The following is a 13,434-nucleotide window of genomic DNA, read 5'->3' as shown; positions in this document are numbered from 1 at the left end:
TAGAACACACATGACTCTGTTCTGCAAATCAGTCATATGGTACATGTGTATCACACACAGGATGTGTGACCTAAGAGATAGATTAAGTGACCTATAAGTCTTTTTCCATATGAGAAACCTGCTACAAATACTGACATCTCTTTGTCCATTAGACATATATAATTTGTTCCCTTGTAATCTTACAATTGTTTTGGTTCTCCTGTTTGGATGATGTCATTGATAATACTTTCCAGTGCAGCAGGTTATGCATCTGTTTAGAGAGAAGGCAAGGGTAGATCTGCTTTAACAATGATAATAAACAATATGCACTGATAAATGGATAAGGTTGAGTTGAAACTATTTTGCATAACTACATAAAGGTAGCAAAATAATCAAAGTATTAATAAGAATAGATATTAATCTTTCTACAAGTATTAACGAATGAAGGGAAGCTTGCTTACTTATCACTCACTCATTTATTCATTCATTCTGTAAAAGTAGATCAAATCTCTATTATGTGGCTATGGACGGGGAATTTATATTTTTAAAAGGTCATAATACTAAAGCTGTCTAAGAAGCACAGTCAAGTCGATAGCAACACAGTGAATAATTGCCAGGAGCAGATGTGGGAGGAAAAAAAATTTACAGGTGTTCAGTGACAGTTTAATATTGCACAACCCATAATTGCCCTAAAACTTAAGAATAACATATCGTGATGCCATTCAAGAGTACTTTCCCCAACAGTTTGTATCTTTAGTAGCTAGTGAGTAAACAGTCAAAATGCTACATTCTGTGGTGTCAAGAGATTTAGCTGAGCTGAGTTTATGCCTAGAATCATAGCATTTGGGAATCATAGCACTTCCTTCCCAGCACATAGTCTGAGAAGGAAGACAATTTGAGGCTAGCCTGTCTACATAGAGAGGTTTTTTCTTAAATGAAAAACAAACAAAAGAAACAAAAAAGGAAGAATTGAATTGCTTACTACCTTTATACCACCTTCACAAAAATAAAAACAAATTCTAATAGACACCTTCTTTAATTAGTTTAGCTTTCTACTGATCATTCATAGAGAAAAATCGAGCATGGATACTGAATATTCTTTGAAATGGACTGTTGAAGTTTCTATCAATTCTGTAGCAGATTTAAAATACGAAGCCAGGAGACAGATTTTACATATGAAAATATGAAAAATTGGGACCATAGTTATAACTTTAAGTAAATTGAAATAAGATAGCATAAGAATATTGAATGGTTCAAGGTATGACTTCAGTGGTAGCGCACTTTACTAGTGTGAGGCTTTGAGCTCAATTTCAATTTCACAATACTGTATATATTTTAAATTTTTATAATACTTTAAATTCATGAAACAGCTGATCTGGAAGCATTATGAATTAGTTTCCATTAGATTAGTCACTCAGTTGAACTATGATCCAAGTTATAAAATTCAAATTGCCAAATTAAACAAACGCCCCCAAATCTTTATAGTTTGTACTAAGCCCTGGAATTGCAATTCCTATAATGTTTAATCTTGAACTCCTTAAAGGTGAGAATTACTTAGCTATTGATGTACCTTTGGCTTGTGAAGTTTAGTATTATTGTATTTTGCTTTTGTTGAGTACCAGTGTTGACTTTCCTGGATTGATGATGAGATTATACCAAAGTCAATAAAGGCTTGCTTTGTCAGGGATCTGCTTACTGTTGTCCATTTTACCTTGACCTTTTCTTACTTATCTTATTATTTTTTCTGATGACAAACATATTTTTATCCTTACCTTGCACCTCCTGTTCTTTTCCTGGTCCTGTTAAAAGAGCAATGGAACCTGGGAATGAGAAGGGAAAATTTATTTTCAAAATATACTTGCACATAAATGGATGTCATCTCTGATTTAAGTCTCTTCTTTAAAATACTTAGCATGATTGCTAGAATATCTGTGGCGAGTGTTGATTTAGTCAGCTGGTTTCTGAGCTTCTTATAGTAAAATGATTTTATTTTCTCTTGAAAGAAACAGATTTGAAGATTCTCTAAGGACACTTTGGCTGACAGAAGAATCTAAACAAGTATGCTTAGGAATGTGAACTTCAAACTCCAGTTACAATTTAGGATCAGTTCGAGAGTTTACTGAATATATGGCCAGGTAGCCAACCATTGTTTGTGATTAAATATCACACATAAAAAGATCTTTTTGAAAGCACTTCTGCAATGTTTAACATATGCCTTCAGATTATAGCCTCAGGGTTTCTGAGAAAAAAATTATATTGAAAGTTAGGATAAATAAGGGAAGGGAAATGGGGACAAAAACATGAAAAGGGGTATCAATGTATGAGAAGTAATGCACCCACTACCTGACAAATGTAACTGTAACCCCTCTATACATTACATTTAAAAATTAGAAAAAAGAAATTTAGGATAAAATCAATTATAATAACTTCTAATGAATTCATTTTACTCGTGAAATAATATAGTGATACCCAATCAATAAAACTCTACTCATCACTTTATATACTAAAGGTGAAGTAAATATTCATAACATGAAATAAAAATATTCATGAAAATGGACTAAAACGTTCAGAGATGATAGGATTAATTTTGGCAGTACCAATCATGTGTTATTAAAGGGTTCAACCTTTCTGAGATTGAAAATTCTGAGAAGAAAAGAGGAAGTAAAAAAGGAAGGAAAGGAAGAAAGGAAGGAAGGAAAGAAGGAGAAAGAAGGACTTATAGTGCAAGCACTGAGGTTTAAAGAGAATTCCAGGCAACTTCAGTGTACATAGTGAGAGTTTATCTCAAACAAAAGGAAAAAGAAGAAGATGGAGAAAAAAAGAAAAAGGAAGAAAGGAAGAAAGGAGAGAGAGAGAAAAACAGAAAGGAAAAATAAATTAACAACAGAAGCCAGCATGCTATTTCCAATCACAGATCTTGGTGGTTTGGTGAATGAAGTATATACACATTTATGATGGGATGTCTTTTTGTTGGTGAACATTTTATGCTTCTTATTATGAGCTGAACAAAGCTATAGCACTATACCAAAACTATAAGATCCTTTGAACAAATCAGGTCTCTGTAATACTGCTTTATAATCTGGATAAGTAAGTAATTTTAAGCAATAATATGCATCCTACCAAATGAAATCATTGACAAGCAAATTCTCTGGTTGTTTTTTAAAATCTTACTGTAAAAAATATAAAAGGCAAAAGGAGACAGCCCTGGTATGGCAAATATATTCTTTGAAAGACTGGTTTTGTACCACGTACAGGAGTCCTGAAAGTCTTAACATGAGGCCTCCACACTTTTAAACAATTGCAAAGAATTTCTTTTGAATCATTCCACAACACCATAATGGTAAACAGAAGTATTAACAGAAAAGAGAGGAAAAAACTCTTGTGATATGATTCCCTATTAATAAAGCAATAAAAAAAGAAAATTCTGAGAATGAGATATTGTCCATGTAGATCAGATAATTTTCAATTCTCTGCTTGACCCAAATCCATTATTTTATCCAGAATGACCAAGGGGAGTCATTTTGCAGTCCTACAAACTTAGTATCACCTTCACTGTAGTTCTCTTGGCCTAAACTCCACAGCTCTATAAGGTAGACTATACCAACTTTATCTCATGATGATGCTTAGGAAGAATATTTTCTTTTCTTTTTTTTTTTTGCTGGTCCCAGGACTTGAACTCAGTGTATGGGCACTGTCCCTGAGTCTCTTTATGCTCAGGGCTAGCACTCAATGACTTGAGCCATAGCACCACTGCTGGGTTTTTCTACCCAAGCTGGCTTTGAGCTATGATCCTCAGATCTCAGCATCCTGACTAGCTACGATTATAGTGTGAGCCACTGGCACCTGGCAAATGCTTGGCGTTTTCAGAAAACTACTGGGTTACATTTGCTCTGAAAAGGCTAGTACTTTAGTACTTGTGTCTGCACATAAGTGTGTCACCCCCAAGGAGTCTAAAGAACACTTCACTCTTCTACTATTTTGCACATCTTTTGTTTTGGCACAGGACTTCTTGATTCTTCATGGAAGCGCCTTTTTTTCTTTGTTCTAATAAAATTGTACCTAGATATGTCCAAAACAGGAAGCAGAATCTCTTTCAAATATAAATGACATGTTCCTTTTTATAGGTTTTACAAGAATGGACAATTGATTATCCAGTGTTGAGTATTTCAAAATTCACATGAAAGAAAATCTAGAAGTATTGTAGGTATTTTTCAGTTATCAGAAAATCTTTTATATTCATAAAAAATAAATTGTTTGAGTTGTGCATTCAAATATATATATGTATATAGTGTATACAAAAATGTATATTGTGTTAGCTTATCTCATTAACTTGTGACCCAGCTGTAGTGACCAAATATTTGATCAAACATTATTCTAGATGTTACGGTGAGAGTGAATAATATTTACATTTATACTGGTAGGCTTTGGTAAGGCAAATTTTTCTTCCTCCTCTAACTAGAACTCATCCAATCAGTTGAAGTTGCCAAGAATAAAGGGATTACCTCTCTTGAGAAAGAAAGATCCTAGAGGATTCTTAGTAGACTTTCTTTGAATGGGAGCTGCCACTCTATCTGGAGTCTCTTCCCTGCAAAGCCTTCCCTATGAGATTTTGGAATTAATGTGCTTTCAAAGCTACATGTGCCAATTTCTTAAAATATATAATATAAAATATATAATTTTCCATATCCACTATATATGTAGATACCTATCCAATATATATGGGCATATATAATTTGTGTACACAGTCCTGTGGACAGGTTAACAAATTCTTGGTCAAAATTTATTTAGGAAAAAGACTCTATTGAACTTATAATTGTTTTCTTGAGGTTATTACTTAAATCTTATTGTATAATAGCTTTTTATATAGCATGTAACTTGTATTAAGTAGTATAAGTAATCAAGGTATTGCAGAATAGGTTATATATAAATTCCATACTATTTTTGATAAGGGACATGAGCATCTTTTCAAAACTTTTGAATTCCATAGGATCTCCTGAATCCATTCCCCTATAGATGCTGAAAGAAAAGTATAAACATACAACATATGACATGGGTACATGCTCATACACATACCTATGTATATATTATGTACATGAATGACCATCTTCATACTTCTCTGTTTTGGAGAATGTTGATTTTGCACCTGGATTTTTTAAATATTTGTAACAGTATTCAAAATGAGTAAAGATGGCCCTAATGATAGACTTGATAATTACAAAAAGTCTCTGTGTGTATGTGTTGCAGTGTGTGCAGGTGTGTGTGTACATGTGTATGTGTATATATGTGTATGTGTGAATGCCAATACTGATGATCAATCTTGGGACCTAGGCTGATGCTCTACTACTTTAACCAAATCTCTCCTTCTGGGCTTTGAGTTACTAATTACAGATACTGATTCACATAGACTTTTCTTCCAAGGCTGATTTTGAACCTCCGTGCTGAGATATCAGGATTATATTTGTGGTCCATGGGTGCATTTATTTTGTTGTGTGGCAACTATTGTCAAGTAGTATGCTTTACAATTTAATGGACTATTGTAACAGCTACCATTCTTGAAATTATAAATCATCCTATTCCTTAGTATAAATTACAAAAAGAGGGTCAGCAAAATTAAGTTACTGTCCTAAAGCTACGTAACTATTAAGTATAGAAGTCAAACAGATATTCTGATTCCAGTGTTTGTAGTCTTTTCAGTTTAATATCACATCTCCCCCCACACTTTAGGTGACTATGACAGCATGGATACATGTCCACATTATTTTCTCAGAAGGTTTTGACTGGCATGATTATCATGTGTCCTGGATGTGTAATAATTCATTTACCCTATCATCTCTGAAGATTTCTTTAATGCTTCCACATTTTGGCAAATATAAACAAAGCTGCAATGAATATACATGTACATGTTTTGTGAACATATAACTTTTAAACTTTTGGAATAAATACTAAGGAGCAGAACTTCAGGATCATACTTCACGAGTATGATTTGGTTTGTAAGACACTGTTCTACAGTTTCCAGAGAAGAGAAGCAGAACCATATTACATTATATATATTTCTTGATTTGTAATCCTTTTTTTGTGATCTATTTTGCATTCTTACCAACAATTGGTGAGAGTTGTAGGGGTTCCACGACCGGTATTGTTGTGTATTTGGGTTTTCAGTTGTTTGAATAAATGAGTAGAGTAGAAGTTGAGACTGTTTTTCAGTTCTTTCAGGTTTCATCCCTGTTATTATAAGTTACTAGATTAGTTACAGAAGAGAAGACAGAAAAGGCAGTCAATTCATGAAAAGATTTCTTTACTAAACTTTCTATGTCCAAAGGGTATACATTTTTACCTAAAATTTAAAAATAATCCACACTATTATAGAAAAAAAAAAGCAATTAGGTCAGATGCTGGTGGTACACGCCTACAATCCCAGCTTCTCAGGTGGCTGAAGTCTGAGGATCGTGGTTCAAAGCCAGACAGGGAGTAAAAGTCTGTGAGACTCTTTTATCTAATTAACCATCAGAAATCCAGAGGTGGAACTGTGGCTCAAAGGGGTAGAGCACTATCCTTGAGCTGAAGAGTTCAGGGACAGCACCCAGGCCCAGAGTTCAAGTCCCACAACCCACAAAAAAGTCTTTTTTTTTCCCCTTACACCAAATAAAGCGGAGCTAGAAACTTCAATCATAAATACCTTCTGGAGTATTGTGCCTTAACATTTGAACCTCAGTGTAAGGAATACAGTCCTGTTCCTTGAGTGCTAAACCATGCTCATGATGACTTAGTAAGAATATTTATGAAAATATTCTTCTAAATTGCTAAAGACATCAGAATGGCTCAAAAACCACTCTATTGGCTTTGCTTTATAAGCACACAGTGGGTCTTTCTTTCTTTCTTTCTTTCTTTCTTTCTTTCTTTCTTTCTTTCTTTCATCTCTTCTATATGTCTATCTGCCTACTTATTCATCTCTATCTCATGAATCCCATTCCCTTTAGATGGTAGGTATGTTCTGTCAAGAAAGCCTTCAGGAATATTACTTTGGTTATGAATATAGTTTCTTGAGCCAAATCACTTAGCTTCACATACTGACTATAAAACTTATTACTTCCTGACCTTGGAAGAGAAAAGCTGATTTACATCTATGCTTCTTTTCAGAAATATCTATGAGATGGGACTGTCATTTATTCACCATATAAGCTCTTAATATGGATTTAAGTAAGTTCTGGCCAAGTATAAAGGTTGATGTATTTCTTAAATACATAAATCAACCAAGTTGTTCATATGCTAATAAAATTGTCCAATATTCTCCTAACTTGAATATGACCATTATTACCTGACAGTGATCATGGTCACTCTGGCTAAATAAATAACTATATGGAGGTATTTCATGACATCATTTCCCATCTCTGTTCATATTTACACAAAGAATTTGAAGAGAAACTATTGATTTCTGGGAGATGTCTCTATCTGCACCGCTTGCTTTCTGAAATAGCCATGAATATTCAACCTAGATAGAAGCCATAGAGCTGAACTAAGTATATCCCCCTTTGTGCAGCAGTCACAGACTCCAGGTTGCTGCATTTACCAGTGATGGACCAAGTGGGAGCTCTACTTACAAAGTATAAAGGTGCCTTTCCAGCTGATATGCTGCAGTAATGTAAATATCGCTTTCTTTTTAAAAACCAGCAGACGCTGCTTTTGCAAGATGTATCTCTTGAGGACTTATTGGACCCACAACCTGAAAGGAGCAGTTTGCTTTTTTCTGGTGACCCTGTAACTGCTGACCTTTATTCAACTAGTATTTATAAGGATGGCTCAAAGACAGCCTCATAAAAATACCTCTTTATGATTTAAACTGCTTTGTTAAGTGGGAGGAGAGGAGCCTTGTGCTATGACTAGATGCTTTTCTGGGTCTGCTTTTTAATTTTAATCTTAAAGTTTTGTAGGTTTTTGCCTGCAGCAATTTAAAATGAGGCTGGCCTGGTTGGTTACTGTAGCAATAAAGGGTTGTTTTATTGAATGCTAAGTCTTCCTTGCCCATTTTGCCATTACTAATACAGCATTAATGTTCTTACTAAATCACAAAAACACCAAGCAGAAACTGATGCAGAAAGTGTTTATAGAGATTCAGCAATTAGCGCAGGCCAATAATTCCTATTTATGGAATAACGAAATCTAAGTGATTTTTTTATTTCCTTACTACATTTCAACCAAAGTATGTTGTAATAGATACATTTTTGCCTTTAGGAAATTAAAAATCTTTCATTAAATAGTATGCACATAATATTCCTACTTAACGATTTGTCCTGACTCTAATATAACCTTTGAGAATAATGCATGATTGCTGTTATGTACTGTAAAGGATACAGGAAGCTATGTAAAGTCAATATTAGTGTCTAAAAGCCAGAAATACATTTATACTAAGTACCCAGTCACATAATTAGATTTCATATTTTTGTTATAGCAATAGAATAATAAGGATACTCTGATGGAGATAAATTAACTCTTTTGAAAATATTCCAAAATATGGTTTGACACTATTTAAGTTACTGTTTCTTATAGTCTTACTGTAAAAGCCCATCTGGATTTATTTTCCATAGCTGTATGATGATGAAAGAGGAATTAACTCCACTTATTGGTTATACATGGAAGGGGAATGTGGTGTATAAAATTATGCCCATGGAGTTAACAAATAGCCAAATTATGATAACCTCACAATTATAGGCATTTAATCCCATGCTCTTAACAATTACACAATGCTTAGTACCTTCCTGAGGCTTTGAAAATCATCATCATCATCAGTAGTAAGTGACCATTAAGACTGAGCATGCATCATAGTTAAGTTGTTATAATATATAAAGTGGAAATGTAGAAGAAATTGAAGAATAGATATTTTTTCAATTTTGAACAAATATAGGAAAATTCCAATGTTGCATATTTTTCCTTGTATCCATTTTAACACCAGAAATTGGACTGATGTAAACATGAGTTGGTAGGTTGCACTTGGAAAAAACTGTTTTTCCATGGCTCCAAGTCTCACAATAGGCCCGCACACTTACAAATATGATACTTAGCATACACATACAAATAGAAGACCAACTTGGTGGGGTGGAAGGGATTAGGAGGAAAACTGAGAAAAACTGAGGGAGAGGGTGACACTGTTCAAAAAGAAATGTACTTCATTGCCTGACTTCTGCAACCCTTAATCCTTCTGTATATCACCTTTACAATAAAACTTAAAAAAAATTCAAAATGAAAAAGAAGACAAGGCAACATGAACAAAAGAGCTCATTTCTTCCTTACTACCATTCTGGAGGCACACTGGCTTGTTAGCCTTGTTTTACCGATGGAAATAGTGAGCAAGGGTTGGGGGAGGGAAATGGGGACCAAAACATGGAAGGGGTATCAGTGTGTGAGAAGTAATACACCTACTACTTAACGAATGTAACTGTAAACCCTCTATACATTACCCTGACAATGAAATAAAAAAAGAGGTTGCTAAACATATGTACCTTCTAAACAGAGGAACAGGATTAAAACACAGTCTAGCATCCTAGTTGTAAGCATAAATAAGAGGGCAAAATCAAAATGGTCTCTACAGTTTTGTCACTTCTTTCTACTAATTGTTCCTAACCAGATACTAGATTAGATTATTCTTTCCCTTCCGTTCAGAAATCTTCATTTTTCTCTTGCCGTTGTCTAAAATGACATTAAACCCCCAGCTTTGTCCAGCTTCCTTGGTAGTCTCTTTTTCAGGGGAGCCTATTTTTAATGTCATTTGTATTGTTGCCTAGAATAGTGCCTACCATTTAACAGGCACTCTGTAAATAATAGCCAAATGAATAAATGGAGAAATTAGAAACACAAGACCTGTATCACTGGGATTAAAACCACCCAAATGGTAGTTCCTCTCACTTCCCTTATCATCATGGTGTGCAGGCATGTTGGGATGCTTCCCTTAGTTTACTTGAAATTCAGTTTCCTGCTATGAAGGTGAGAAGAATAAGAAATAGTAACAACGGCTAGCTATTGATGGTAACAGTAAATGGCCAATGGGTATAGCTCCAAGAACATGCTAAGGGTTTTATAAATATTAACAGGTGTAAGCTAAGATTTCTAATGCTACCAGAAACTACTGTTTGAGAAATAGAATTATGGAGGATGAGGAGGTCACAGATTTCCTGGTGGAACAGAGTCACCTGCCTTTTGTCAATAGATTCTGGGCCAGGAATTAGTAATACTTTTACAAAGCACAAATCGACTTCTCTTTTTCCTTTTAAAATGCTGACCTTTTGACATGGGTGGGTGGGGGTAGAGTAGGAGTGATGGGTTAGACACCCTGTGTTGTAAATATATAGAATGTATATTCTCTGGGTGTATAAAGTAAGGAGGAATTGCATACACATTAATACTGGGGTGGTGGCAAATCAATCACCTGGCTTTTGTTTACTATTTTCCATTATAGAAAATTGGATGCTATTTCAGTTGTACCACCATACCTGATGTCAAGTGTGCATGTAATTCCTAGGTGCAAGGTAATTGTTATCACAAAATATTTCACCAGAACATTTTCCTGACAACTGTTTATCAACACTATGGAAATTGCACAGGGGAGAAGTGAAGTTTTTTTTTTTTTAATTTTAGGATGATTTCTAACTGAAATACTAACTCTAATGAATATGCTGGTATAAACCTTGAGCATCTATTTGGACATTTTCCATATCCCAAGTGGCAAGTCTAATACCAATTAAGGCATCACAGATTGCTATTATCTTCTTGCATTATTATTTTCATGAATTAATTTTGTTTTAAAAATCAGACCTTCTCCAAGTTAAGAATCAATTTAAATATCTGAGGTACAAATGTGAGACTGAACATCAGGATCCATACCTATCTATAACTCCAAATTCTAAAAATAATGAACCATGGGAATAATCCTAAAAAATAATTGATAAATGAAGGAGTTGAACTTTCATTCGCCTAAATCATTAATTCCCCTTTTCTGTTCATGGAAAACCCCAAAACTAGCTTTCCCCTTCTAAAATTACTTATCACTTTTCTTCTGTGCATGAATGCATTCAAGTCATTCATTTGTCTTTCTGTATATGGATATGCCCCTCTTTTAAGCCTTAATTTAATAGCTCTTGGCACCATTATACATCTTTGATGTTCCTGGATTGTTGCTCAGTTTTTAGAAGCAAATAGTTCCCTTGTTTATAGTACCTCATAGGTGGTGACATAAATGAAGAGGTTAGTCAATAATCATAATATAAAGAAACATCTTAAAATAGAGTCACATAATCATAGCACATTTATTAGGGTTTGAAATAAGGGCACTGCAGGAAAAGGTAAATGTCCTGAGGATAAGGCAACAAGGAATCATCCATGGAGTCCCTAGTGGTGTTGGGAATTTGTGTTTCTGTGGAGGCATTGAGGGCAAGTGGAGATGTTGCTGGGTGGCTTAGCATCTAATAATGGAGTACTTTGTATATCATAATCAAGACCTCTTGTAGACACTATTGTGGGTGGTTGGTCTTGGGTGATGGTGAAAAAGAGCCGAGATGGACTGCAAAGGACATGGCAAATGAGAAAGCGATTGTGGTTGCACAAATGCAATAAAGAGATTGAGAGTAACTAACAGAGACACAGAAGAGGGTACAGTTTTGACAGAGCACTAGCACTTGATTCATGAATAAAAATAATATAAACAGGTTATGCTATCCTTAAAATATTCAGTGAGGACATATGAATTAAAGATCATTTCATCCCTCTACAAAACTCTATGTTTTTGAACAAAGAAAAGAAAGTAGAAACAATCAGCTGTTGTACTTCCTTATCTGTGTCTTGTTTTTTTTTCAAAGGAAATGAGAAGTCTAGATATGGGGAGAGGGTTGACAAAAACATTTTTTTATTATGACATGATTCGTCTTTTCTCAGTGACTACTTATGACTGTCCTGTCTTCTCAAATTTTATGTATGCAATGTTTGACTTTACTTTTGATTCATTCTACCAAAAAACTTCCTGATAATTCTAATTACTAGCTATACCATAGGATTTCTAGCATGCATAATGGCCAGTTATAGTTTCCTCAAATTACTACTTAAATATTTAAAATTTAAATATCATGTTTAATGTCTCAAGTTCTTTGGGAAAGAGTATATAAAGAAAACTTCTGAAAGTATGTACCTTAAAAAAATGTTACAAATTTCAACCGAGCAAATGCTTTGGATCTCATTCAAACTGTAAATAGAGGTTGGGTAACAGAATTGATAAGTAAAGAGCAATAAAGTTGGCTGGAACAACATGATGAGAGCTAACCATTGCTGAAGTGAGCCAATTTCATTTCCATGACGTAAAGTGTGTACAAACCAAGTTCATGACTCAGAAGATTATAAATTACTATAGGCATGGATGTTCAGGCAGCCCAAGAATGGTTAAGGATGCAAATAATACATCTCTATATTCTACACAATATTATTCTGGAAATTCTATGCTTTTATGTGAAAACAACTATTTGTTGGTTTCTGTGTACCCTTCACTTGAATTTAATGAAATTTTTTGTTTTGTTTGTCTGCAGAATGTTTCCCAAAATATTCATGAGCATTGCTTACAATCTGTTATTTTTCAATTGCTTATAATGCTGTTTGTTTTAGGACTCAGTTATAAGTATATGTTTCCCTGAAATTAAAAATCATAAGAGGTTACAGTATTCCAAGGTAAATAGACAGCTAGATTACTGTGAGGTTTGTTGATGAAGGAAGTTGCTGTTTTGCTGTCTTGCTGTCCCTCTTTGCTTGTTGAAATGTTACCTTTTTCCTAAGGTTGCTTCCTGTAATAATCTTTTGAACAAAGGAGTACCTGACATGTGTTTGTTCCTTAGGCAAACGTGTAAAAGTCTTCAAGTTCGAATGGAGAAGTAGAAAGCGAAGGTTTCCGCTGTGCCTGATGACAATGTTTGATTTTCCACATTGAAAGTATTCAGGCTCCACGTTGGAGCAGTAGTTGTGGCGAATCCTCTAGAGTTGGTCGGATTCTAAGGAAGGGGCAGAAGTTTCCTTAAGAAGTAAAGATTCAGAACACCTCCAGAAATGAGTTCCTGTCTCGGTTTATTTCTCCCAGAGCAGCAGGTGTGTACACCATGGTAACAGGATTAATTGTGACCTACTATTTCTCCTAGCATCTGTTAGTGTTCCAGGTGCACGGCTTCAAGGGAAGACAATGAAGTTGGTTCAGCCTTAGAGATCAGAATGCGCAGTACTGTTTTAGTGGCTAATGAAGAAAGCCATTGATTATCTTTGATGAAAAAAATATGGGAGGGTAACACTCTTTGGAGACAGAAGGTGCATTCAAAGAACTGTTCTACAAAGAGTTAATATACTATGATTGCTTGACCTAGTACTATCATCTACAAGGTGGTACATCACTTTCTTGAAAACAGGAAGTGTGTAGTACCCTACCCTGATATATTCCCG

At 34.7% G+C, this 13,434-nt stretch overlaps 1 protein-coding gene and 1 long non-coding RNA gene across 6 annotated transcripts in view; one reads left to right on the top strand and one right to left on the bottom strand.

Annotated features, from left to right (window-relative positions):
- The window catches only part of Tafa2 (TAFA chemokine like family member 2), a 408,767-nt gene that overhangs the window by 380,999 nt on the left and 14,334 nt on the right, over positions 1-13,434 (top strand). The window contains exon 5 of one of the 5 annotated variants that reach the window (XM_090327824.1): positions 12,843-13,089. The exons of the other annotated variants lie outside the window; for them this stretch is intronic. Coding sequence (XP_090183950.1) covers positions 12,843-12,854 — 12 coding nt within the window. The 3' untranslated portion in view covers positions 12,855-13,089. The remainder of the gene's footprint in view (positions 1-12,842; positions 13,090-13,434) is intronic. 5 annotated transcript variants of the gene reach the window in all.
- On the bottom strand, positions 141-13,053 carry LOC150067140 (uncharacterized). Its single transcript, XR_016534387.1, has 4 exons — positions 12,821-13,053; positions 6,077-6,201; positions 1,752-1,799; positions 141-250 (listed from the first exon to the last, which is right to left on the bottom strand). It is a non-coding gene; the product is annotated as an uncharacterized LOC150067140 (long non-coding RNA).

Source organism: Megascapheus bottae, chromosome 2 (assembly GCF_031878675.1).
Source record: "Megascapheus bottae isolate mThoBot1 chromosome 2, mThoBot2.hap1, whole genome shotgun sequence".
Lineage (NCBI taxonomy): Eukaryota > Metazoa > Chordata > Mammalia > Rodentia > Geomyidae > Megascapheus > Megascapheus bottae.
This window is presented reverse-complemented; position numbering and strand designations above follow the sequence as displayed.